The sequence below is a fragment of the Engraulis encrasicolus genome, chromosome 11 (genome assembly GCF_034702125.1).
Source record: "Engraulis encrasicolus isolate BLACKSEA-1 chromosome 11, IST_EnEncr_1.0, whole genome shotgun sequence".
Taxonomy (NCBI): Eukaryota; Metazoa; Chordata; class Actinopteri; order Clupeiformes; family Engraulidae; genus Engraulis; species Engraulis encrasicolus.
Genome location: NC_085867.1, coordinates 29190231 through 29216722, shown reverse-complemented (window position 1 = coordinate 29216722; position 26492 = coordinate 29190231). Strand labels below are relative to the sequence as shown.

At 43.6% G+C, this 26492-nt stretch overlaps 4 protein-coding genes across 10 annotated transcripts in view; 2 read left to right on the top strand and 2 right to left on the bottom strand.

The window, feature by feature from the left end:
* The window catches only part of pkn3 (protein kinase N3), a 38602-nt gene extending 29918 nt beyond the window's left edge, over positions 1 to 8684 (bottom strand). Inside the window, exons 1-3 of the mRNA XM_063210377.1 lie at positions 8250 to 8684; positions 5525 to 5810; positions 2980 to 3134 (exon numbers count right to left, since the gene is read on the bottom strand). Coding sequence (XP_063066447.1) covers positions 2980 to 3134; positions 5525 to 5810; positions 8250 to 8270 — 462 coding nt within the window. The 5' untranslated portion in view covers positions 8271 to 8684. The remainder of the gene's footprint in view (positions 1 to 2979; positions 3135 to 5524; positions 5811 to 8249) is intronic.
* A 910-nt stretch (positions 8685 to 9594) lies between these two features.
* On the top strand, positions 9595 to 14216 carry setb (SET nuclear proto-oncogene b). Its single transcript, XM_063210376.1, has 8 exons — positions 9595 to 9883; positions 10950 to 11007; positions 11102 to 11244; positions 11497 to 11600; positions 11705 to 11818; positions 12211 to 12381; positions 13240 to 13377; positions 13782 to 14216. Exons 1-8 carry the CDS (start codon positions 9811 to 9813, stop codon positions 13800 to 13802), a joined length of 822 nt encoding a protein of 273 aa, XP_063066446.1. The 5' UTR covers positions 9595 to 9810; the 3' UTR covers positions 13803 to 14216.
* Positions 14217 to 16408: 2192 nt separating this feature from the next.
* On the top strand, positions 16409 to 25164 carry dync2i2 (dynein 2 intermediate chain 2). The gene is made up of 9 exons (XM_063210375.1): positions 16409 to 16788; positions 16922 to 17167; positions 17277 to 17386; positions 17522 to 17679; positions 18003 to 18112; positions 18305 to 18472; positions 20293 to 20525; positions 23066 to 23226; positions 24214 to 25164. The coding sequence occupies exons 1-9, from the start codon at positions 16702 to 16704 to the stop codon at positions 24450 to 24452; spliced, it is 1512 nt and encodes a 503-aa protein (XP_063066445.1). The 5' UTR covers positions 16409 to 16701; the 3' UTR covers positions 24453 to 25164.
* sptan1 (spectrin alpha, non-erythrocytic 1) overlaps positions 25161 to 26492 on the bottom strand; it is a 71902-nt gene continuing 70570 nt past the window's right edge. For all 7 annotated transcript variants that reach the window (XM_063210370.1, XM_063210371.1, XM_063210367.1 and 4 more), the window contains 2 exons: positions 26011 to 26158; positions 25161 to 25683 (listed from right to left, as the gene is read on the bottom strand). In XM_063210370.1, the coding sequence (XP_063066440.1) occupies positions 25558 to 25683; positions 26011 to 26158 (274 nt within the window). In that variant the 3' untranslated portion in view covers positions 25161 to 25557. The remainder of the gene's footprint in view (positions 25684 to 26010; positions 26159 to 26492) is intronic.

The following is a 26492-nucleotide window of genomic DNA, read 5'->3' as shown; positions in this document are numbered from 1 at the left end:
TCAGCAAAAAAAAAGTGGCAGGTGGAAAGTCAACAGTGAAAGCCACATCAAAAGACATCTCTCGCTACTGTTCAGGGGTGTGTTACCCGATATTCCAGTTTGGTTTCAACAGGGGGAAAAAAACAACACTCACGCACGGCACAACAACTACATTACATATCCCAGACATGCAGACGTTCAGGTGAAATCAATAGTTCAGTAAGAGCAAAGTCAGAAGAAAGTCAGGTGGAGAGAGAGAGAGAGAGAGAGAGAGAGAGAGAGAGAGAGAGAGAGAGAGAGAGAGAGAGAGAGAGAGAGAGAGAGAGAGAGAGAGAGAGAGAGAGAGAGAGAGACTGACATTCACGGCTGTCCTGGCTCTCTATGCGCAGGGGAAGGGGGGTCATGTGTCATTCTTTTGTGGCCCTTTTCAGTCCCCTCCGCAGCATTCTCTGTGTGTGGCGGTGAAGAGTGGCTCCTTCATTGTTGCCGTTGTTGTTGCTGTTCTTGTGTCCTCCGAAGTGTCCTTCCTTAGTAGTCGCCACCTCTGCTACTGCACCTCCCCATACACGTAAACGCACACAGTGAATCCTGCACGCATGCACACGTTCACTCGCACACTTCTCTCGTCGTCAAACTCTCCGTCCCCCTTCCGCCCGTCCCAAACAGTCGACTGGTGGCCGTCTCCAGAGTGTTGCAGTAGACCACCAGTGGGCAGCGGCAGCAGGTCATCCTATTGTTGTTAGTCCCTTTATGAGTCTCGCAAACCCCTCAAGCTTTGTCTTCTTCACTTCACACTCCTCCTTCCTTCATTCCTCTGTGTCTTTCACTCGCTCTCCTCTCCTCTCCTCTCCTCTCCCACCCAGTCAGTCAGTCAGTCAGTCAGTCAAGCAGTCAAGTCTTGCTCTGCCCCCTCTCTTCTGTTTACTCTTCCACAGGAGTTATGGTACCTCCCTGCCAGTAGTGCTGCTGCCACAGATGCTGCTGCTGCTGTTCTCTCATTCTCTATCTCCCGCTCTCTCTCTCTCTCTCGCCCTCTCCCTCATCCCTACCTCCCTCTCTTTCTCTCTGCTGTTATTGTTCCTCCTGCTCTCTCTCTCTCTCTCTCTCTCTCTCTCTCTCTCTCTCTCTCTCTCTCTCTCTCTCTCTCTCTCTCTTTCTCTCTTCTCTCTCTCTCTCTCTCTCTCACTCTCTATCCCTCTCTCATCTCCCCTCCACCTTCACCACCCTCTATCCCTCTCTCATCTCCCCTCCTCTCTCTCTCTGCTGTTATTCTCTCTCTCTCTCTCTCTCTCTCTCTCTCTCTGCTCTCTCTCTCTCTGCTCGCTCTCTCTCTCTCCTCTCTCTCTCTCTCTCTCTCTCTCTCTCTCTCTCTCTCTCTCTCCCTCTCTTTTATTATTGTTACTCCATGTCTCTCTCTCTCTTTCTCCATCTCTCAGCTCGGCTGCCCCGAACCTCCCCATCGCCACATTGGCTGCTGTGCAGGTCACATGGTCCGGTGCTGCTGTCGCCAGGTCCGGGACAGGAGAGGAACCGAGACCGAATCAGAACCACCAGGACAGGAGCAGCAACACAGCACAGCAGTGGGCGCCTGTGAATGTGAATGTGTGTGCGTGTGCGTAGGTGTGCCTGTCTGTGAGTGAGTGAGTGTGAGTGTGAGTGTAAGGGAGTCCCACCGTCTAGCTGCCTGGACTGGGCTGGCCAACGCTGCCGGTATTAATCACTCCTGCTGCCAGAACACTGTGTTCAGAGGCGCCAACGGCAGATGCCTGCATCAACAGCAGCAGTAAAAGCAGCAGTAGCACGCACACACACCTCCTCTCCACTCTTTGTATCCTTCCCATCATCTCTTTTCCTTCTCTCCTCTCTTCACATTCTTCCTTTCCTCTCCTCGCATCCTTCCTTTCCTCTCCTCTCATCCTTCTTTTCCTCTCCTTCTTTCCAATTTTTTCATCCTTTCCTATACTTTTCTCTCCTGTCTTCTCTGTTCCACTCTCCTCTCACTCCCACAGCCTGATGGATTTCTCCCCTTATTGAAAACCAGGAGCTGTCTCCTCTCCTCTCCTCTCCCATCCCTGTGGTTCATGTGGACCATGAAATGAGCAGCAAACAGCAGCACAGCCCACAAAGAGCCACCAGGGGAATTAAATATGTTGTTGTCTACTTCCTTTATAGCAGCGTGAGAGAGAGAGAGAGAGAGAGAGAGAGAGAGAGAGAGAGAGAGAGAGAGAGAGAGAGAGAGAGAGAGAGAGAGAGAGAGAGAGCGAGAGATGGAGAGATGGAGAGAGGGAGAAATAAAACCCCCTCATCATCAATTCTGAGAGGGGTGACCGTGTCCTAGTAGGAGCTCGTAGTAGGGGTCGGTGGAATGGATGGTAAGATGTGGTGGCGGGGGGGGAGGGGCGTAGCGGAGGAGAGCGGAGCGGGGGATGTTGTGATGTGATGTGATAAACGTCCTCCTCTCCTCCTCCTTCACCGTGAAGGCAGGCAGGTGGAGCCACCCAGGGGAGGGGGGGTGGGTTGCTGCTCTGCTCTCTCTTGGCTCCCGACCAAAAGTGAAAGTGCTCCGAACGCGACTCTCTAATGATATAATTCAATTACTTTTACAACAAATAAGGAAAAGTGCCATGTGTTCCACATGGGTGACATGTCGGACAGACTTTACTTTGAAGGTTAAAAATGGAAAGAAAAAATATATACAAGTACCGGTAAGATAAAAATTGGAGATTTGAGCAGCAGATTCGAGAGCATGTGCCAGTATACAACTAAATAAATACGGTGTGCTTTCTTCACTTTGTGACAGGGGAGAGAAGGTGTGTGTGGGCATGAGAGAGAGAGAGAGAGAGAGAGAGAGAGAGAGAGAGAGAGAGAGAGAGAATAGCACCAAGTCCATGTGACCGTATATGAAATGGGATACACGTGAACTGTGTGTGTGTGTGTGTGTGTGTGTGTGTGTGTGTGTGTGTGTGTGTGTGTGTGTGTGAGAGTGTGTGTTAGCCTTACCTTGTGGGAGCTGCTGTGGTAGGTCTGGATCATGTTCTCAGCCCCCTGCTTGACTTTGGTCTCGATGGTCAGCTGCTTCTGCAGGGCGTGGACGCGTCCGGCCATGGGGGACGTGATCTCTGCCCAGTGACACGGGTCCGGGGACGACACATCACCTGCCACAGGACAGTTAGTAAAGTAGCGAAGGGTCACTGGCCACACAGCGGTTGAGAAGGTGCAAAATTTAGTAGAAGATACTTCTTAACAAACATGAAAAAAAAATCTGCACAATTCAGGTCTGTCAAAATAGCTATACTGAAGCTGCAAGCTTTTGGTCTGTGAGTTCACAAACCGCAAGGTTGCAGCTTCAGTAAGACCATTTACAGTTAAAATGGAAACAAATTGTGCATATCCCACATCAAGGGATAGTATAAAGTCTGAAGTTCACGCTCCAGTATGATTAAATCTAGTGATGCACGATATGAAACATTTCAACTGATACTGAATAACCGATAATTACCTGCTTTTCAGGGCCGATACCCGATATGTTCACATTTTCATATTTAATATAATATATTGATATAATCTACTCCTCAGCGGTGAAGAGCATCTTAACAGGGTCCATCATCACCTGGTACGGAAATGCCACAGTGCGTGAACATACAAGAACTACAAAGAATAGTGCACTCTGCTGAGCGTTGTATTCGTCAACCTCTGCCAGCCGTGGAAGCCATCTATACAAAGAGACTATTATCTAGGGCTCATACAATTCTCAAAGACCAATCACACCCAGGATATGGACTATTCAAAAAATTGAGATCTGGAAGGTGACTGTTCCGTCATACATTTTCATTAAATTAACCAATATTTTAATCGGTAAAATATTATATACCGATATAAAAAAAACCAATATCGGACGGAAGACAATACAACAAAGGGTTAAAACATGGATTTCAAATGTGCAGCCTTGTTTCTACTGGATTGGCAAAACAACAGCCATGAAATGCCAGCCTGACTAAATAATACCCCAACGACCCTCTCCATTCCTCTTCATTCATAGTTGATGATCACGAAATGAAATGCAGTCAACATAAAGACATCAAGATCATAGTGTTCAATTCCTCAATTTCAGACAAAATGTTTTCTTTTTAGTGATTCTTTCAGTCAGTTTCTTTATATTTATTAGTTATGCAAAGGAATTGAAATTCTCAACTGAATTGAATTGAAATGACTCAAAAGTCCCACCACCACATATAGTACTACATATAAGCTTAAAGAAATGGGCAATAAAGCAAACTTTCACATAGAAAACAATGCCTTCTTGTGTATCTGTTTTCTCTACTCTCTGAACAGAGTCCACGATTAATGAGTTTACATTCACTAAGCTCTCGCCTCATTGTGAAATTAAAGGTCCACACTTAGCTGCTGTGGTATTAGCAGCAACATTGCCCTGGATTCAAAACCCTTGAACCTTCATGACCCTCATCACACAAATACACATACCTTCTTCCTTCTATATGTTAAATGTCCAGTTGTTATTTATCACTTAATCACTTTATTATTACCTACTACTTGTACACCGTTACTGGTCCTGTCCTACCCTTTAATGTGTGTCTGCTAATGTCAGTCAGTCCTATGCGTCTTGGCATTGGATAGAAAGAAATGTAATTTCAATGCCCTTGTATGACATGTGCATGTGAAGAAACTGAAAAATAAACCAGACTTGATTTGACACCTCCTCCACTTACTCCTCTAAACTCGGTTATGGAAAGCACTGTCCCCAGGCTCTTGTCTGTAATGGCTTTTCTTGACCAAACCAGATGATAAATCCTCTAAACTATGTCCTAAACGCTGACAGACAGGTAGACCAGTTACTCAAGGAGGCAAGCTCAGCTGTGCGACATGGAAAGAGAGGGTTTTTCTTTGTGTTTTTTTTTTACTCCTGAACTGTTTTTTTTTTTACACCTCTGTCTGGATGCCAGTGTCCTTCCTGTTACCACGATCTAACGGCTGGAGTTTTCTTTAACACACACACGCGTGCCGCACACACACGTGCTCACACACACGCACGTGCACGCACACACACGATTAGTCCTCTAAACTCAGTTCTGGACATCAATGTCTAAACTCTGTCCCCTCTTGTCGCTGGTCAGGCTCCTACTATTGTTGCCGTTCTCCTTGCCCCTACACATGATGAATCATCTAAACTCAGTTCTGGGCACTACCTTCACCCCTGCCTGAACTCTGAATTGTATGCGAACCTGTTCCTAGTCCTTACTGGTGATTGAGTTTTCTCTACACTACATATGATGAATACACAATATGACAATATATCTACAATATGAATATTGAGGACATTGATAAACCCTCTGAACAATATTCTGGGCCCCACACCCAGCCTCCCCGTACCCTGTCCCTTACTGATGCAGCTGGTCTTCTCCATGCCCTTACACATGAGGACTCCTCTAAACTCAGTTCTGGATGCCACCATGCCCCCTGCCCAAACTTTGTCTGTACACCACCATCCCGACCCGCAACCCTGTCCCCCAGGCGGCTCGTCTCTTACTGGTGCTGGCGTTCTCCTTGTCGGTGACGACCACGGCCCGGGCGTTGAGCTCCTGCAGCTCCCAGTGCAGCTGCTCCAGCTTGCGGCTGGAGGCCCGCAGCTGCCCGTCCACGTCGGCGGCGCTCTTGCGGTTGGTCACGGCGCGCCGCAGCCTCTCCGCCGCCTCCTTGATCTTCAGCTCGCGCTGGATCTCCTGGCGCAGCAGGGCCCGCGCGTCGTCCAGGCGCTGCTGGAACGCCGGGTCCAGGATGTCGTCTTCCTCGGCCAGGCCATGCAGACAGGTGTTCTGAAAACAAGACAGTCACGGGACTAGCTCAAATTCTAAACTCGAAAAGCTTCATAACATGTTGGCAATATGAAGAGATGTCAAAGACAGAATGGCGGAGGAACACTGATGATGGGCTAGATTAGTGTTTCTCAACGGGGGCGGAGTTGATAATAACAAACGTATGGAACATAATCACATTAGGATAGAGGACGAGATGTTGAGCATGAGTGAGGGGGTACTCCTTCTATAACAAAAACAAGGCTTAGGGGGGTATGCATGACAGAAAAGGTTGGGGAACACTAGACTTGAGTACTGAGATGTAGTAACTTATCCCATTCTGTCTTGGGCTTTTATTATTTTATTTTCATCTTTTTTTATTGTTTTTCCCTTCCCTGATTTCCACCAGCACTTGTGTGCGACTCCTTTCCTTTTCTCCTTTAATGCAAGAGCGCTATCTCTTAAGACAGCCATCACTTACACCTAGTGTTAAAATTGGGCAGCGGTCAAGTCTGGAGCTCAGCTCCCTCTGCCAAAGCATTTGTACAGTATATCACATAAGTGAGTAATTTTGGCAAATTTGTTCATCTTGGTCTCAAGAGAGATGAACAGACAGAGATAAACAAGTTTGCTTTAGATGGTGTCAATCATGCATGGTGGTAAACAAGTGAGTTTTACCAATAAAGTTGATCCTCTCAATAGTCAAGCATTGTAGTGGGACTGACATGGTTTGGGTTTGCATGAATGCTGTCAACATTGATAATCTGAAATACACCTAAAAGAAACATGCATGTCAACATGCACTGTGACTACTGAAGCAGATCATGACGCTCTCCATAGGATTGCATTCAAATTGCATTCCAATCTATTCAAGCCAAGTGCAGACTCAAAATGTAAAAGTTCAATGTAAAGAAAAGTTGAAACGCACACCGATGACCTCCCTTTTAATCCCTTTTCATTTCGAGATGATTCGAGCCAACACGGCCCCTTCTGTTCTGGATTTTAATCTGGGGTGTAGTACTCACTTTTGTGGCCAAGGTTCAAACATTAATGGCTGTATTTTGTTTTTTTCTGAGTGAACAAGAAATTTAAGCGGTTATATATGTTGTTAAAAGGTCACTAATCATTGTGTCAAAGTGAAATTTTAATGCTCTCCTATGAAAAGATATACTCACAAATCTGCAAAAATGTGAGGGGTGTACTCACTTATGTGATATATTGTATGTAGTGCAATAGAGTGCAATATTGAAAATGAAAATTGAGAAAAGAAGGGCTCCCTCTTCTTAACAGCCAGTTTAATACTGTTAAACGTCATCTGCCCTGCTATACAGATTGGCACAGGGAAAACTCCTTCAGTGTGGTGATGAAAAGGGAAACTATGGAAGGGAAAATAACCCACAGAGCTCCTGTATTGAGTAAGAGTTCTGCACAAGAAGTAATTAAGCGGCCAGCTGAAAATCCGAGGCATACCAACAACAGCAACACCACAAACACGTGTGCCATTGGTTGTTGTCTTGGCCCCTGAAAAGAAATCCGGTACAGTGCCTAGGCCTACAGATTAACAACTTGTTCTAATTCCAATACACACAACAAAACAAAACAAAAAAAGTTTCAAATTCTTCAATTCCTATAGGAAAGCTATCAATTAAGGATATAATATTAAGTTTAAAGGCTCAATTACATGTCTGGTCCTTCACATGGCACATTGAAACTGTTTTTGTCGGTTAAATTTGAGAGCATCACGTTTCAGGGAATGAATCCGTCTTTGTAGTGTTCGAGGGGAAAACAGAGCTTGCTCTGTCCTTACCTCCTGGCCAGGGCAGAGCGTGGAAATGGAAAAACTTAATAAGAGGGAATATCACAGAACATTTCCATAGCGGGAAAGTGTTTTCATGCATTAATAATTACTGCGTGGTGGCTGCTTGACCACGTTCTATATTATCTGCGGTGGTGGCATTGAAGTAGCCTGGTAAAACCTGTAAAACCAGAAAGTCTGAAGGAACACACGATCCTTGCGCACTCCAAAGTTTTGACGCCGAGATTTAGCTGAGGCCAGATGAATTTGAGCCAACATGGTAGAAATGTTAGGACTCATCACACAGAATTACGAATGTACAACTGGTCTAGCTGTACTATAACCCATGAAGTACAACTAAAACGTAGTCTTCGTTCAGGTTGAAGATACTTGTATTACACCGTATGATTTGGTCTTAACTTGCGAATGTCTTTAAAATGTATGACCACCCCAACCATTTCAGATCAAAATCAACACTTCATTTTCATTCGCACCATGTGGAGCAGCTACAAGCAAGGTGCAGCATGATGGAATTCTGAGGGGCTGCATTTCATGATTCGCTCGTCCCAGGCAGAACTATTCCTAGACAAGAAGTTGATGTATTTGTTATGGCCAAACTAAATTGTGAGAAATACTGAAGCATAATTCTCGAAATACATTCTTACCTGGAGAGTCACCCCCGCCATGACAATGTTTGGAGATCCAAAGATCCCCCTTTCCCAACGACAGGATTTACGTCCACTTGCTTCCAAATAAAATGGATACTTCCGACTTTCTGTCCAAGTAGGAAACTGACCGTACAACTGTAGAAACTTCGTTTAGGTTAAATGAGTAACTCGTTGTTTAGCACTTGATGAACTGAGGAGCTGCCATAACTCGTCCAAGATAGTGAAGTTAACGTTACTGCCGTTGTAACGAAAATTCCTCACATCTGAAATTAAAGGTATTTCCAAATTCCCATTCTTCCATAGCGCATATCCCGTAGGATCTGGGTGGAACCAACTCAGTCTTTAGTTTCCCCAAAACCAGGGTTGGTTGTTCTCGTGAAACCACCCAGACTATCCATGACACCGGTACTTTTCTGTGACTTTTTTTTCTGCCTCCGAGTCCGGTGTTTGAATCCCCTGAGACACCTCCCTGTCCAAACTTCTGTTGGCTGAGCTTCCTGTCAATCAAATCCAAACGTTACCCTCCCTCGTGCCACTCGCGAGTAAGAAAACTTTAGGAAAACTTACTTGGACGACCAAATGACAGGTATGTGATACACATAAAAATGTAATACCCTAAAATGTAGAAAGTCTCAAGACACACATTGCGTTTTATGTCTGAAACAGCAGCCTGGACTTTTACACTTATGTGTTGTCTGAACTTGTCTACAGTATAATTGGGTTGGATATGTCGAAACTTTACATACCTTTTATTCTACTGACGTACACACGTTTTTATTATTATTATCAATCAAGGGCTTAAAATAGCTCATTATCAAAACCGTAGCCTGGCGAGCCAGACCAAAACATGAAAAAAAAATATGTTTGGCCACTAGGCGGGTTCGTGTACTAGGCTATTATAAATGATGACCAGTCTATTTGCATGATTGATTCCTGAAAAATATATTTCCAGCAAGCAAACTGAGCGTTTAAACTTACATAATGTTGTGAGAGTTCATGATGCAAAATGAAACTGATGATAATTAACCTTATTAATTTCCAATACAGTCGACATTAGACATATAAAGGCAGACCGGTCTATTTTGGAATTCTACAATAGAAAAGAATAATCAATGCATTACCAACATGTTCAGTAATGAAATAAAAATACATAAAGCGCACTTTGTGCGATTGTGTGACGCACCCTGGGCGTTGTTTCCAAAGGACACCGCCTATTGCCCCACCCCTTAACTGATATCCACCAATCAAAGTGTAACAACGGGAGCGAGCGGCGTTTTGTAAATCGTCCCTCGAGGGGCGGGGTTGTCTATTCAATTTTCATAGCTAAAGCGCGTTCTCAACTGGAGCGGGGCGCGTGAGTGAGACAGAGCTCTGTGTGGTGGTGGAAGCGGCGGTGGTGTGTGTTAAGCCTCTCGTTCTATGCTGTGGGGTGCACGACACACGTTGTAGTCGCACTTCTAGAACCTACATTCAACTAACTTTTTTCTTCCTCAGGGGAGATTTCTAATCAAACGGAATATATTTTTGAGGAGTTCCGTCTTGACAGAATCCGCAAACCATGTCGGCGTCGGCAGCGAAAGTCAGTAGAAAGGAGCAGAACTCAAACCATGACGGAGCGGACGAGACCTCCGGTAAGTAATGGCGGCCTCCTAAGCACCGCCATTTTCACTTGTTCTCTCCGTTATCAGTAAAATTACGAGGGAGTTGGTCATACATTGCCAGACACTTTCTATGGCGAAATACCCGTTTTGGGCTCCTCGCGATAGGTAATTTTGGGCCGCAACCTACCCCACGGGGCACAGGGAATGTGTTTGGGAAACAACAAACCAGGTTCGGGAGGCCATGTTTCCCGTGCATAGAATTCATTGTGCCACGCATGTGACTTCCAAGGAACACCTGGTTGTGCTTCTCATATGTACTTGCATATAGAGAAAATGGAGCAAACTGGGACATTGTGTATGTCTAAAAATAACATTTCGGCATAAGGGTACTTTGCTGGTTGAATACTTTGAAGTGCTAGCTTGAAACAAGGCCCCGTGGTTGTTAGCCTAGCCTGCTAGCTAACCTTACGTTGCCACTTATTGTTGCCCCGCCATCGCACACAAGCAGGTTGGCTGCCTGCATGTGCCCTTGTTTCCCTCTCTTTGGACTCCGTGCGATATTCTGAAAGAGTTTTCTTGCAACTGTATTGCGCCGTATTGGAATTTATTTTCAGAACACGGCTATGCACTTTCTCTGCAACAAATCGCATGCTAGTGAGACATAGCCAGGTAACTAGCGAGCTAGCTAGGCTGGACCGAGGTTTTCCAGCGTGCGGCCTTCCTCATTCAAACCACGCGGCCTTGTGTAGCAGCAGGAAGCAGCATCAGAAGTGGTTTGAGTGGCCACTTCGATACGGAGCACTTGTATGCCCATGGCTATTATGTTGACCTGTATGATACTTATGTTTACAAACACTTGTGTCTTATAAGCTACTTTTGCAATCACTCTGTATGGTCAATGGCGAGGGATTTTAACATTTAAATAGTAACGCTACAACATTTCTGACTGAGGTCATTATGCATTAGCAGTAAGGTTTTTCCTTTGTCTTTAACATGATTACTTTTTATTTTTCACATTCTCTGCAGGCGAGGTGGATCCCTGCAACCCTTTTTTAAATATCAAAATTTATTAATTGCCCTTTTCCTCTTTTTTCAGAAAAAGAGCAACAGGAAGCAATCGAACACATCGATGAAGTACAAAACGAAATTGACAGGTAACACATTCCTGCATGCCTGAGACTGTTCGTTCTTGTATTTCCCCCCATATATGCTTGTGGTGATGCTGACCTTTTTCTTCTTCCTTTGCAGACTGAATGAACAGGCAAGTGAGGAAATTTTAAAAGTCGAGCAGAAGTACAATAAGCTACGCCAACCATTTTTCCAGAAGAGGTCAGAACTCATAGCCAAAATCCCCAACTTCTGGGTCACGACATTTGTCAACCATCCACAAGGTGAGGTCAACATCGCTTCCCCTCACTTGACTTTATTTCTCAGTGTCTTGTCGTTCCTTGTTGATCCTGGTGCATCTGTGTGATTGCATTTAAAACCCATTTAAATATTTGTGGATGTAACGAATACATGCTCACTTGTTCTTGCACAGTATTGTGTGATTTGCTGCAGATACTGCTTTCAGCGTTTCAATGTGTGCAACAAATGCTTGTGCTTGTAATTCATATTGAGACGGTGTGCTTTTTGTCGTGCAGTCTCGGCCCTGCTCGGTGAGGAAGACGAGGAGGCGCTTCACTACCTCACCAGGGTGGAAGTGACTGAGTTTGAGGACATCAAATCGGGTTACAGAATAGACTTTGTAAGTACTGTTTGGGGTAATGGGTATAAACGTATGTATTTCTCTGTCTCAAACAAAAGAGAAATGGTGTGTTAATGGGTCCATCTTTGTCTGACTTTTTTCAGTACTTCGATGAAAATACTTACTTTGAAAACAAAGTCCTGTCGAAAGAGTTCCATTTGAATGAGAGCGGTGACCCATCCTCAAAATCCACTGAAATCAAATGGAAGGCTGGAAAGGTAACTATTGTCCAGAGTAGAAACCTACCTGCTCATATAAACCATGCACACTTTGTCCTCTAAAGTCAAGAGTTTAGTTTTAAGCCACTGGCCATTTTGTAGCTTGAGGACATTTTTGTCTTTCAGAACATCTTCATGCGGCAAAATGTCCTCAAGCTACTAAGAAGCCCAGTTACCCACAACTAAATCTTTTATAGTCTAAGGCGTCTTGGTTGAATGAAAATCACCAGACTGTGCTATGAAATTACATTAGAAACTAGTAAGCGCACTCACCTCCGCCCTTTTGGTGGACAGAAATGCACACACACACTACAAACGTACACACAAATTGGAAAATCACAACCTCATTGGCAGAGGTAAATGCATTACAATCATTACTGTGGTGTCTGCAGGATTTGACGAAACGCACCGGCCAGGCGCAGGTTAAAGCGGGTAAGAAGCGGCAGCACGAGGAGCCAGAGAGCTTCTTCACATGGTTCACTGACCACTCGGACGCTGGTGCCGACGAGCTCGGGGAGGTCATCAAGGACGACATCTGGCCCAACCCTTTACAATACTACCTGGTAAGGGAACATGGTGTACTAGGGGAAAAAATCATATGGCGTTTTTTTTTTGTCTCTGAAAATTCCTTGTGAAATTGTCTGAGCCATGAAAATGGCCATAACTATTAGTTGTCAATAAACAGTTTGTGCAGGGAGATGGGTTTTCTACAATCCTTAAATAAGTCTTGGTGAGAGGACATCTAATGGTCTACCACGACTTTAAGTCTACTTTTTTTGGAAGTTCATGTGATTGTATCCATTGGACATTTTTTTTAATTGCCATAGCCACATTATTGGCAGTAAACTAAACAAACAACGCGCCAGGTGTGCGGAGGGTTAACTTATGTACAGCAGCATGTTTAAGTTGTTGCCCCGATATAATGGGGCTTTCTCTAGTCCTTGTGAATGTTGTATGCATGGAGTATAAGGTGCACTCTGAAATATTTTTAGCACTTTTTTTCAGAATTCATGCTGCCCATTCACAAATTTTACCCCTTTCGTCATTACTTACCAACCTCAAATTCTAAGTATTATATTACTGGGTAAATTGCACTTTAAATGCATGAAACGGTGGATCTGTCTGTCATTTTGAATTTCCCAAAATACAATTTAAGCTGCAAAACTACACTTTCCTCATACTAGTAAATGTTAGTGTAATTTGGTATATATTCATGAAAAGATGAAATTTGGTGGTAGGCAGCACAATAAACAGAATAGTTGCAATACCTACCCTGGCCACCATCCTACACAGTGCACCTTCAACTTGCTAGGTTGAAATAATCAAGTCTCAATTTGAGCCCTTGCATCGGTGGGCTCCTACTTGGGCCCTTGCATTTTTATTTCATGAATTCTCATGAGATTCTTTTTGATGGGTCTTAGGTCCCAGACATGGAGGATGAGGAAGGTGAGGGAGAGGAGGATGATGACGAGGAGGAAGAGGGTCTGGAAGACATTGATGAGGAAGGAGATGAAGATGAGGGAGAGGAGGATGATGAGGACGACGGAGAAGATGGAGAGGTACAAATGCATTTTATGTAGGACAAACAAAAACACGCACATTCACTGAAAATCGAAATCGTCTGGGTGCTGAACTAGAATTCACACTCAAAGCAAAACAGGAAATGAAGTCTTACCCAAGGGTCCACATCAATTTCTTTTTTTCCTTTTTTAAAGAAAAATGATTGGAATTGGTGTGAGGTCTGGTGGCAGTGGACTTTATTTCCAGTAACATTGTGTTGCCAGGAGATTGGGCTGGGAAGTTCGACTGAGTAGTTTTAACTGTTCAGCACTACTGACTGAAGCTGAAATTCAAACTTAGACCACCAAAACCAGCTTTGCATTGAAGCTGTTTGGCTCTGCTATACCGGTAAGACCTGGAATATTTGTTCTAATTGTTTTTTTATTGTTTGTTTTTTCAACAGGATGATGGGGAAGATGACTAGGAGTGACCAGGACCTATTCCAATTACCTTCACACTTTTTTTGTTTTTGTGTTTTTTTCCTCCCCCTATGACCTGTTCATCCTTCAACTGTTGGGAGCAAATGAACTTTTTGTTGTTTTTGTTTTGTTTGTTTTTTCTTTTCTTTTTAAAAAAAGAAAATTTGTGCTCCGTCTTTTATTCTACTGAAGCCTCTCCTGTCCTGTCCTTACCATGTCTAATACAAGTTTAATTCCCTGGACATGCCTGCATTGGAAATCTGGTGGCAGTCTCATTGCTGGAGCCTCTTGCATCCCCTTTTTGAAATACCAACCAACCAACCACACCCATCTCCAAAGACAATAAGAATCAAATGTTTAACCATCTGCACGTCATCTTATGTAGAAAGTAATGAAGTAAAAACAAAAATAGCAGTTTATATACAAGTCTATAGGTACCTTTTTTTTCTGTGAACGGTTGTGAGTTGAAATAACGATAAGCCATGGTGCAGTGATGACCTCATCATAGATAAAAGTAGCCACATTTTCTTCTCCCTTTTATTTTTTATTTTCTTTCTCTCTCTCTCTTTCTCTCTCTTCAGCGCAGAGGTATGCCCCATGAGTTGACACTGTTTTTCCTATGTGTTTTGGACAAATGGGAAGCACCAGCTTGTTGTCACCTCTTGTAAATTTTGTGGGGGTCAATATCAGGGTACAACGGTCATATTGTGGACAGTTAACATGGGGTTGGGGTGGGGGCACGTGGGCATTTGACACATCAACATTTGGGTTTATGTTGATTGAAGTTTCATTGTAATGTTTTACAGACACCCATGAGGTTTGAAATTTACATTTTTAATAAAAACAAAACACGAAAAAAAACCTTCCTCTTGTAATTTCGAGCTTGGCTGATTAAAGGATTATTTAAGGGACTGTTCGTTATTTATTTTTGGGGTCGCCGGAAGATGTCCACCTTTGATCGTCAAATTTTGCATGACCCTCCCCTAACGAGCTTCAAAACTTTGATGACCCTCCCCGCGACGCCGTCAAAAAAAAATGCATGACCCTCCCCTATGGAGAAGTAGTAAATAGCCCTATTCTACCTTATTTTTTATTTTTTTTGACAAACGTTGATTGACCAACGCTGCTGCTAGCTTACTGGATGTTATTGTAGGCGCCCTCTTGAAAACTATAGTAGTCTACTTCACGAACGCGGGGGCATTTCATACATTTATAATTTGATTTAGCTTATGATAACTTTCTAGCTCTTCGACACAACAGAACACAACGGGTTATGAATCTGTGATCAATTTTAGCTAAATGGAGAAGCGTTTCTGAGGATGTTACAGCATACAAACAAGGTAGGAATGCTTTTTTCTAATAAATGTGCCAAACATTTTTGGATGACCCTCCCCTAGCCAGCTTAAAAGAAATTGATGACCCTCCCCTCAGCAATGAAAAAAATGACGTGACCCTCCCCTATTTTCTTCCGGTGACCCCAAAAATAAATAACGAACAGTCCCTAAATGAGAAAATAAAGAGCCTGTAGAATATGAAACGGTCTTGTAGCTGGTGATTTCTCTACTTTTTCACCACTTAGAGCAGGGGTGGGGAACCTTCTTCATTAGAGGGGCCACTTCAAGTTTATCCGAGGGCCGTATTATGAACACAAACCAAGATTTTCCCCCTGCACTTAAGGCCTATATTGAAGGCACCCAAATTTAAAACAGACTCCACCTTCTCGAAGGCCCCTGAATATAACTTAATTGTATCGCAAATGTATTTTTTAAGTTTCCTCAAAATGGCATTTTATGTGAAGCTGCATAACATTGGAACTATATCGGGGGGGTAAAACGGCCCTCGAAACATAGGTTCCCATCCCTGACTTGCCGGTTCTTCCGTTTGCCATCGTGACCTTACATTCACAAGAATACAGCTCAGAAAAAACCCAAAGTTCATCCGGACGTTTTCAGAGATCTCTGGGCCCTCGCACTCTCAAAATAAAGCTTCTAAGATGACCTTTTGCCATTTTGGGTTTCTGCAGAGCCTCCAATAGAAGGTTCTTTGAACTTCAAGCTGTTTCCATCGATTGTCACGATGTACTCGTTGGATGTTTCCACACAGAGCTTAATCCTTTACTGTGCAATACAAAAATGTGCGAAATAATGGCAAAATACCAAATAACACAACTTGTGAAATCTGAAGACCATAACTAACGGGGGTTGTGTGAGGGCAGCGACCACAATGGTCCACACAATGGTTTATTGATTAATTTGACATCAGCGAGCATGTAAATGGCTAAATGGCTCCCCCCCTGTATGGCTTAGGCTGTAACTCAAACATTGGAGGAATAATGCGATAATATTTTGAGCAGCAGGCTTACTTTACTACAATTATTTGCATTGTTCGCTTACAACTGACCAGCAAAACCATAGCGATGTGGTGGATTTATTATACAAAACTTAAATCTCCATTTCACTCTGGCTTCATGCTCATTCTTTTCGAAATTGGGCCAGAATGTAGACTCGCGCTCAGGTACAGCGATGCTCTCGTTACATGCAGCCCACCTGTCAAACGCACAGATCCATGTTGCATCTTCTAGACACCCATTGGTGCATTGGTTTCCTAGGGAATAATCCGGAAGTTTTGGTCAAACATCAGCTACGATATTCACACACAAGCGATCAACACTTGGCATTATCGTAAAGATAACATATGGTATTGTCTAAAAAAAACTGTGCATCAAGATGTGTAGATACAATCACCCCGATATAGCAGTAGCATGCTAGATGTAATTATGTCATGGTATCTTATGAAAGTTAACGTTAGCTCAGTGGTGCTAAGCTATGCATTATCCGATCAAGTAGATGCGTTTTATTACCCTGGTAGCCAAGCAGCTTGTTAAAGGGTACAGATAGGAACAAAATGGCTACAATGTTCGTGGATGAGACTCTGGAGGTTGTTGGCACAGAATCGTCATGGAGAAGATCACTGCAGTCGGCGCAAGAGTCGGTAACTAAACTCTCTCAATGTATTAGCTCGATTAGCTAACAGAGCTAGCTGGTCTCCCCCAAAGCCTGATGCTAACTGCATAAAACTATGATGTGTTGCTGGTGTATTGATTGCATGTGTGAATATCTTGCAGAGAAGTTGCCAAACGTTGCCCTTGAACACAACAGAAATTGAAGTCCAGGCAGGAGACTATTCGGATAATGGCACACAGACAGATATTCAGGACAGCTTCCCTGAATATCGCGAAACGAGCGACTGCCCTGGCCTGAAGGAGTTTTTGAAAGGGGTGGAGGACATGGTCATTAAAGAGTTGATCAAGAACTCAAGGAGCCACGCTTTCGATGGATATGAAGTTAACTGGGTTGATCACAACGAGACGGTGAGGGCAGCTTTTGATACTCCTTCAAAGGACTGTATCAGTAAATAAATACGATTTTAGGTTGTCTAAGCTATGCAGGGTTTCTAAACGACCTCACCTGTTTTCATAGGTGTCCTGCATCCATCGACTGCAACATCCGGATGCTTTGTCAAGGGGGTTGCAAGTTACCAGCCTGTCATGGAGTTGTACAGGCTCTGTGATTGCTTGTGCCTTTGGAAGGTACATTGTGACTAGAAGAATACATTCAATTTGCATATTTCTATCCGGCCTTTCTGTGATTTATATCTGTGTAGCCTATGTGTTTTCAGTTATGTGTATGTGTGCTAGTGTCTTATTGCATATATGTGATTTCAGAATCGACGATGGAGACTGGAGCACAGAGAGATCCTGTGTGTGTACCTGGAACTTGGACCGAAGAGTCCTGGACCCCAAGAGAGCTGACCTGGTCATCGATGTGGCCAGTGCTGTCATGTCCCTGGCCTTTCATCCTCAGCGCCCTTCTCTGATTGCAGGTAAGGAATCATTAAGTGTTGAAATGAGATTTTAAAATAGGGCACTATAACAAAGAGGTGGGACCCAGCACAGTTGAGGTTACTCACTGACTGTCGATGTTGTTTGGAGGGATTATGAGTGTTCTCTATTGGCCAAGAGTAGGCCTACAATTACGATGGATTGATTCACTAGTGTTTTATTTATTTATTTATTTAAATCTGGTCATTCTTTTTTGAAAGTATAATTTATCTACCGGCCGTACGGAGTGGGGAGGCATGTGGCCCCTGGGCTTCCAGTTGCTCATCCCTGCTGTAGGTGTAATCATGCCTTCTCTGGTGTGTAGGTGGGCTGTACAGTGGGGAGGTGGTGGTGTGGGACACCAGCCGCACGCAGGACCCCATGCTGGCCCAGACCGGCATGTCAGCAGACACCCACAGGGAGCCAGTCTATCAGGTATTTCCCATGATGGAGAAAACCGTGGTGTAATAAGGGACGGTAGAGAAGAAAAAATCTTCTCATCAGTCATTGCGTCCTTGCAGCGGTATCCAACATGGAGCCATTTCAATTCGCAGGCGAATTTTGTCTTCAATTTTGAATTTTTAACCTTCTTCTGAAATAATGGTTTTTTTCGCATGTGTGCTGTAGGTGCAGTGGGTGGCGGGTTCTCGGAGGGGTGAGATGGAGGTGGTAAGCGGCGGTTCGGGAGGCAGAGTGCTGCGGTGGAGGGTGGACGCAGCTGAGACCCGACTGGTCCTGTCTGCTGGTTATGCGCTGGTCCGACAGCAAGTGCCCATGATCAACACCCTGAGCAAGGTAGAGGAAGCGTCTGCGAGATGCACCAGACAAATTAAATTTGCAAATCAGTGCAAAAGTGCAAAAAAGTGCAAATCAATTTCCTCCCATCCTTGCCTGTGATGCAAGACTCCGCATTATTGATGATAGCTGATGAAGTTTTTATTCAGCTTGCAAAATTACAAGTAGTTTGTATTATAACCTTATTTTATATGGTTATAATAACCATACCTCTCGTACTGAGCAGGATTACCATTGCAACAACACATCATCAGTAGGGTAAAATTAACCTGTCTTACGGTGGTCTAACCCCAGCTCACGGTCCCTATTAGTGGGTGAACAATCCAATGCAAATACAAGTCATTTTTTGTTGGAAAAAAAACCCCCAATAGTTGCGCTGCCTAGGTTGACAGTAGTGTTATCAGAACTGTATTGTTTTTTCCCTGGAGGCGCGGACCACCAAGGTAAGAGGCCAGAAGCCACAGGAAAGGGCAAGAGGAAGTAGTTTGACTTGCACAGATGTTACATTACATTTACTAGACGCTTTTATCCAAAGCGACTTATAATGGAGGACATAATCAGCAGTGTACAGTAAGTATGTGGGGAAATAAAAAGTAGGCATGAGTGGCATATGAGCAGGGTTATTTTTCATAGAGTACAATAAAGGCCCTTGTGTGCTTTGGTGCAACCAGCTGCTGCCTGCACACTGTACCATGCAAATCCTAGGAATACTGTTATTCCTCTTATGCTGAATGGGCATGATTAATGAAAAAATAAATAATCAAAGTGTTGTTGTTGACAGGCTTATGTTTCTTTGTTTTTGCTATTGTCCAGCTTCCAACTCCCTATCTACCCATTGGGAAAATATACATAGAGCATTATGGTTATTTGCAGATGTTCCATGCCTTGAATTAACATAAAGATTCTGAAATTGGTTGTGCTGTTACTCCAGAATTCATGGAGGAGTGTCCCTGATGGCATGATGCAATGTTGTTGAAATTTCACACATGATTATGCCTATCTTCAGAATATTTAATGAAATATCAATACAACAGTTCAAAGCTCCATGCACAGCTCCTAGGTGCTGGTAGATGCAGGAATGTTCAATACTTCCTAAGACTTTCTTTGGAAATATCATTTGAGTAAAAATGACTGGTATTTGCAGTGCTCTATGCCCTAGTCTCATGGGAAGCTGTGGCCTAATGGTTTGGGAGTTGATCCTGTGATCAGAATCTCAAACTAGTATCTCGGACTAGTTTTTTTTTTTTAAATGTGGATGCTCTGCAGTATCCTCATCTGTGACCATGACTGAAGTGCCCTTGAGCAATAGACCCCACCCCACATTGCCCTTGGGACTGTTAACTAAAAGCTTGAAGTCACTTGTGATAAAAGCATCTGCTAAGTGCACTGTACTGTATTGCACTGAAATGTCTCCCCTTTAAAGGCGGATTCCTGCCAATTCCAAGTCCATGGTATAGCGATAGCACTATAATAGTCAGTGAAGAGTTAACTACCATAGTACTACACCACTATAGCATAATTCAGAGCCTTTAGTAATGCACTAGGACTTGGTCATCGCCATCCTGGTAACAGCAAATTAATTTAGAACACTTGCTGCGTTTATATGAAGTTTTTAATTCCGAATTAATATTTCAGAATTAAATAGTTACCTCGAGTTTACTTTGATCTTTCATTTAATTCAGAATTGTGAAGTGTTTGAATGACGTTTTCAAAGTGGAATCAAGCTTTATTCAGAATTGAAGTAGGTTAATTCTAAATTAAATGTCTCGTGTAAACGTAGCGACTGTGTCCTAAGTGGTTAAACTCTGGTCCTTCTGCAGGGAAGAGGAGGCACCTGCATCGGCGTGACAGCCTTGGCCCTCTCTCCCTGGGACGCCGACTCCTTCCTGGTCGGTTCGGAGGGGGGCCTGGTCCTCAAGTGCGCCTTCTCCAGCCAGACGGTGGCTGCGGCGCCTCCCGATGGCGAGAGCGTGACCCTGCGCGCTCCGGCTCAGTTCTGCTTCGCGCCCAGCAGCGGCCCTGTACACTCAGTGCACTTCTCCCCCTTTCACAGGTGACTGTGTGTGTGTGTGTGTGTGTGTGTGTGTGTGAGACTGCCTGCCTGCCTGCCTGCCTGCCTGCCAGACTGCCACTGTGCTTCCCCACTGAGATGTTGTGTAACATGCACAGCCTCCGCCGCCTATGTTTGGATACAGTTGACATGACCGAGGCTGAAAGGTGTAAGGCATGGTGCCGTCAGCAACATTTAACCAAACATCAGGAGACATTACTAACGACTTTTAAATGTTTTGGTACTTATAGGCCAGTCCTCCCGACATATTGAGGGGGTTTTAATATCGCTCCTCCAGTGATGTGCTCCTTGTGCCTTTGACATTACATTATATTACATTTAGCTGACACTTTTATCCAAAGTGATGTACACTTATTTACAGGATATTGGCAGAGGTTGTTTCTAAAGCAACAGTATCTCTGATATTGGTTACAGTTCCTGGAGCAATGGGTGTTAGGTGCCTCCACCAAGGCAGCTGTTAGATAGAATATTTGACTATTTTACACCTTAAAGACTTTTTAAAGTCGTTCTGCCTTGTTTTTTTGGAGACTGGAATGTCAAAATCCGCCCTATCCCGCAATGTTGAAAAAAATCCAGGTGATCTGGATCAACACCAAAATTTTATAATTTCTTTGTTCCTTTTGTCAATTTCAACAACTCCACTAAATTTAATCAAAATCAGTGCATAACTTTTTGAGTTATCCTGCCTACAGATAGACAGACAGACAGAAAAAAAATGCCCCCGAAAACATCACCTCCTTTGCAGAGGTAATAAATAAAGTAAAAGTAAAGTAATAATAGTAATAATACTATTAGTATTAATAAATATATAAGTAATAATATAAGTAAGTAAATAAGTAATAATAAATAAAGTAAAAATTACATGCACAGTCATGTTAAATACTTGGAAAATTCTGCAAATATGTAAAAATCAAAAAAGGGTGGACTGTTCCTTTAAACTGAATAAGCATATATTAAATGAAGCTCCAGCTTGATAGCCATCTCTCTTCCTCTCCTTCTCTTCGCCAATCCATCTTCTTACTTCTCAGTATGCCAGCCAGTTGTTCATTATTTGAGGCTAGTATGACTTTCCTGGCTTATTAACACCCATTCAAAAGATAAACTATAAACTGTAATCAGCTGATCATAAGCCAATGCCTCATTCCCCTTCTCTCATTCTGTGCGCCAGAGACTTGTGACTTGTGAACTGGGAGACAGATCAAAAGTTAAAATCAAAATCAGCTTTGTTGTCGGTTTCTTCGCGTGACTGGACTTGGACAAACGTGCCATTTTGATTCCTTTGTAGGCTTTCCAGGCTCATTAACACCCACTCAAGTGAAAAACATGAAGCAGATTCAGCTGATGTAATAAGCCAGTTCATTCTCCTCCCTCTATCTTTCTGAGAATTTTCCAAGAGCTTGTATCTTGTAAGTTAACCCTCATTCAAATTAAATGGATGAACTAGATTCAGCTGCTAATAAGCCAGTGTTTTGATTATCATTCCCCCTTTCTTGTTTTATTCTGGGAATCAGGAAATTGTTTATGACCAGGCGCCTTGGCTAGCCAGAGGTGTCAAATGTAAAAGTAATAAGTAAATCCATGGTATAAGTACAACACTAGCACATAGCGGTTACAATATTCATTTCATTGTAGGCCTACCTAATATGTAGATATGTAGATTGCGTTACCAGAAAACACCAAAGAACCTATCAAGGACCCACCACAAACTTGGTCCAACCAGCACAGTCAGCTGATCATAAGACACAAGTACAAATAGGTATACTGGTTACTCAGATAAGTTACCTGTGTTGGAAGGACTTTTCTTACTTTTCACTCACCAATCTCTTGTATTATGAGGAAGACTCATTAGATATAATAAACCTGAGTCTTCTCTCATTCATCCTCCCCCTCTCCTTGTCTGTTTTCTGGGCATCAGTAACTCGTTTATGACCGGGCTCATTGACTAGCCGAGGCTGATAAACACCCATTCAAAAGACGAACTATAAACTTCATGAATAATATTCAGCTGATAATAAGCCAGTGATTCATTTATTCTCCTTCTCGCACCCTGAGCGCCAGAAACACATTTGTGAACGGGGAGACAGATCAAAGTTAAAGACAGCTTTGTTGCAAGTCTTGTCAGTATTTGTATTACGAAGATGATTCCTCTTTTATAATAAGCATGAGTGAAGTCTCCTCTCATTCTCCTCTCCTCTCTTATGTGTTTTTCCTGTTTGTGAGAGGGCTTATTGACTAGCCTAGTCTTACAAATCCCTTATAGTATGAAGATTTATCCAATATGAATGATGAGCCTGAATCTTCTCACTTGCACACTGGAGAAGGCCGAAATGCATCTGTGCAAATAAAGACATTGATGCACGGTCAACCCTTTTTTTGTTTCATTTGAAGTTTTCATTTGGGCGAACAGCATCCTCAAAGTAATGAATGCACCACTGAGTGAAGCCTGTTCCCTGCTACAAAAGCCTGAGTCTTCTCTCATCCATTCTCCTCTCCTCCTCTCCTGTCTGTTTTCTGGGCATCAGGAACTTGTTTGTGAGCGGGGGGACAGATGGCCTGGCCCATGTCCACAGCCTGCTGCAGCCGGAGCCCCTGCTGTCCCTGCGCGTCTGTGACTCATCCTACGTCTTCGTGCTGCGCTGGTCTCCAACGCGCCCACTGGTTTTCGCGGCAGCTACCGGACAAGGTGGGAGGGAAGGAAAGGCAGGACGTTGGCTGGCAATGCATCGGGGTTGAATGGGATTTCGTTGATGCTAATAAGTGTTTCCCAACCTGGTGCTCTTGTACCATAGCTTACTGGTACGTGGGAAAAGAATGTAATAATAATAAAATGTATGGCGCATGGAGACATTGGAAGAGAGGAAAAGATAGTGAGGGGGTGGGCATGGCTGACAAAAATTGCTTTGACGGTACGCAACAAGAAGGTTGTGAAACACTGGTGTAGCAAATGGATGCGTGCGTGGAGAAGGCAGGCTACAGGCTCAGTGGGGGCTGAGATCTAAATAAGCTCGCCATTTGCAGGGTTTTACTCTGGTAGACTGGATCAGGCTTTTCTGTTGAATAACAGTGAATGTTGAAGTGGAAATTTGGAACTCAAAGCATTGCTTGAAATGTTTTTTTTTTATAAATATGGAATAGAGCCAACACTTGTTCCACCCTGTTGTTGTGTATATGAAAATATCCATGTTATTTTGGCCGGTGAGTGGATTTCCATCTGACAAATTCACACATGCCATATGAGTTACCCTGTCATGTTTTGTGTTGATTCAGTATAACCTAAATAACATATGCAGGTTATTTGGCTATGGACATTGTAATAACAGGCCAAGGTCACCTCCCGCAGGATTTCCTGAAACAGGCAACAATCCAATGCCAGATCCACTGTATTGACTAGTACAAAGTGTGGGATGGGAAGTATAATCAAAGATTTACTAGTACACTAAGATAAATCGAACCACGTCCACCCAATGCAGAGGAGGGTGCTAAAGTTTGGTCTCCAAGGGGGGCGTTGACCCCTCCCTCTTCTTCTCTCTTTGTGATGATTATTCTTTGGTGTAATGCTATGTTTGACATGCCTGAGAGGGTCTCATGTCTGGTGCCAGCGAGTGTGATGCAAGTCCAATTGCCCAACATAAAAATCAACTTCTAAATAAATATTCTTTTTTTCCTGTAGGTTTGATTCATATTTTTGACCTTGGCCGACGCTCACTCAGGGCGGTGGCCACCATTGACCAGGAGGCGGGCGGGAAGCCGGTGTACTGTCTGGAGTTCAACCCGCGCCAGACGCACCTGCTGGCGGCCGGCAACGCGGACGGCACCATCAACATCTGGCAACTCAGCGCCGACCTGACAGAGCAGGGACCCAGAGAGGACGCACAGCTGGAGCAGCTAGCCAGCGAGGCGGCCGACTGAACTGAACTGGGTGGTGCACAAACACAGTGGGTGCGTTCCAATATGCAGACTTGCCTCCTCCACTTGGGCTTGTGGCCTTGTAAGTCTGCATATTGGAATGTACTCACAGTGAAGTTATACACTCCACCAATGACTTGAGTTGTCTGCTTCAGGAAGTAAAAACCCTGCCACAAATGTGATCCAAGCAATGATCTGAATCAGCCGATTGTAACGAGTACTCAAGACAGATAGACTAGTTAGTCAGTGAAGTCACGAGTGTTTGAAGGAAACAGTGGCAGTGTCTTTATTTTCTGAACCAGGGTTTTGGACACCTCTGCCCAACAAGGTGGCAGACTGCGCTGTGCTGCCCTTACAAAAAAAGGACTGAAGTTATAAGCTCCCTATTGAAGAAAATAAGGGGTCTTTTTGCCTTGTATTGTGAGAGGAGGTTTATAGATGGTCAGTAAAAGACTCGAACACCCCATTATCTCCTTCAAGAGAGGTTTAGGGGAAAGGTTAAGCAATGCATCCTGATTTATCCAAACATGGACACATATGAGGGCTCTCACTACATAAAGGGCAGAAACCCCGTTCAGTAGATTTCTTCCTGAACATTTCAGTCAGGATCTTGTTGAATGTCTATACTTGTTGAACATATTTATTGTATAACGCGTTTTATTTTACATCTCAACTTTTTTTCTACATGAAAATAAAGACACTCTGTACAACTTTACCAGTTCTAACCAGTAGCGTTTATTAATGCACACTGCAGTCTTTTAACAAGTGATGTTACGGCATACCATCTCTCTATAGTTTTTAAAATCAAGCAAAGCACGTTAACAGCTAAAAACAACCACAAGGAAAAATGCAGACAAGATCCACTACACTATTGTTGTCAGTGAAGCACAAAGTTTGTGTGTGATAGAGAGAGAGATAAATAATGCAAAGAGATATTAGCTTTAGATACAGATACTGAGTACTATAGAGAACTCTAGTGTTGGAATCATGCAGTTCAGCCGTGTGGTGCGTTTTTGTTTGGTAGGTTGGTGGGTGATCTTGGTCGTGGTGGTGGTAGTGCGATAAACACATCCCGATTGGTCACTGGCAGGCAGGGGGAGGCGGGGTTTCAATTGACGAATAGCGAGCGGGTGAATTCCACGAAGTCGAAGGCCGACGGCAGCTCGCGGCCCTTGCTGTCCAGGTATGGCTTCATGTGCGAGATGCAGTAGTCCGCCTGTTCCTTCGTGAGGTTCTGCAGGAAACAGAAATGGAGAGGAAAGAGAGTATTAAGTCTCCAACATTGACTAAGAAAATGACAACTTTTCCAAAATGTTTTCTATGTTATTTTCAGAAATGGACAAGAGCGCATTTCAGCAATGCATTTCAACAATAATTTAGCACTAAAGCCAGGTACTACGTGCAAGTCTACACATATGTAAATGCATGTATATTTTTAAATCACAATTACCGGTGAGCAACTTTAAGTTTACAGCCAAATCCACTTCTCACTTCTGTTACCTATAACATTATCAGCTTCAACTAGACTGACTGCTATGTTAAAAAGACTGCGGGTGGGTACCTGGTAGAGTTCTTCTTTTGTGACGTAGGGTTTGCTTTCTGCACTGAGGGCCCGGAAGGCGCTTTCGATCTCTTCGCTCGACTTGACGTTCTCTGTCTCGCGACTGATCATAAACGCCATGTACTCCTGCAAGGAGACGTTGCCATCCCTGCAAAACACATACAAAATTAACAGTTAGACCTTTAACAACATTACACTATGCAGACACTTTTATCCAAAGTGACTTAGTTATTTACAGGGTATGGGTTACAGTCCCTGGAGCAGTGTAAGGTTAGGTGCCTTGCACAATGGCACTTAATTGTGGTACTTGAGGTAATTGAGGATTTGAACCTGCAACCCTCTGAATTCAAGACCACCTCCTTAACCATTAGGCCACGGCTGACCCATATAATACAGAAATGTACTAAGTTTAAGTCAGCCACAAGGTAGGTGTGTGTGTGTGTGTGTGTGTGTGTGTGGATTGTTTTGTATAGGCTCTCATT

Coding starts and splice junctions, on each gene's coding strand:
- setb (XM_063210376.1), top strand. CDS start 9,811: ATGTCGGCGTCGGCAGCGAAAGTCAGTAGAAAGGAGCAGAACTCAAAC. Junction 9,884..10,949: donor CGGAGCGGACGAGACCTCCG/GTAAGTAATGGC, acceptor CTCTTTTTTCAG/AAAAAGAGCAACAGGAAGCA. Junction 12,382..13,239: donor ACCCTTTACAATACTACCTG/GTAAGGGAACAT, acceptor GATGGGTCTTAG/GTCCCAGACATGGAGGATGA.
- dync2i2 (XM_063210375.1), top strand. CDS start 16,702: ATGGCTACAATGTTCGTGGATGAGACTCTGGAGGTTGTTGGCACAGAA. Junction 17,680..18,002: donor GCGCCCTTCTCTGATTGCAG/GTAAGGAATCAT, acceptor TCTGGTGTGTAG/GTGGGCTGTACAGTGGGGAG. Junction 18,113..18,304: donor ACAGGGAGCCAGTCTATCAG/GTATTTCCCATG, acceptor TGTGTGCTGTAG/GTGCAGTGGGTGGCGGGTTC.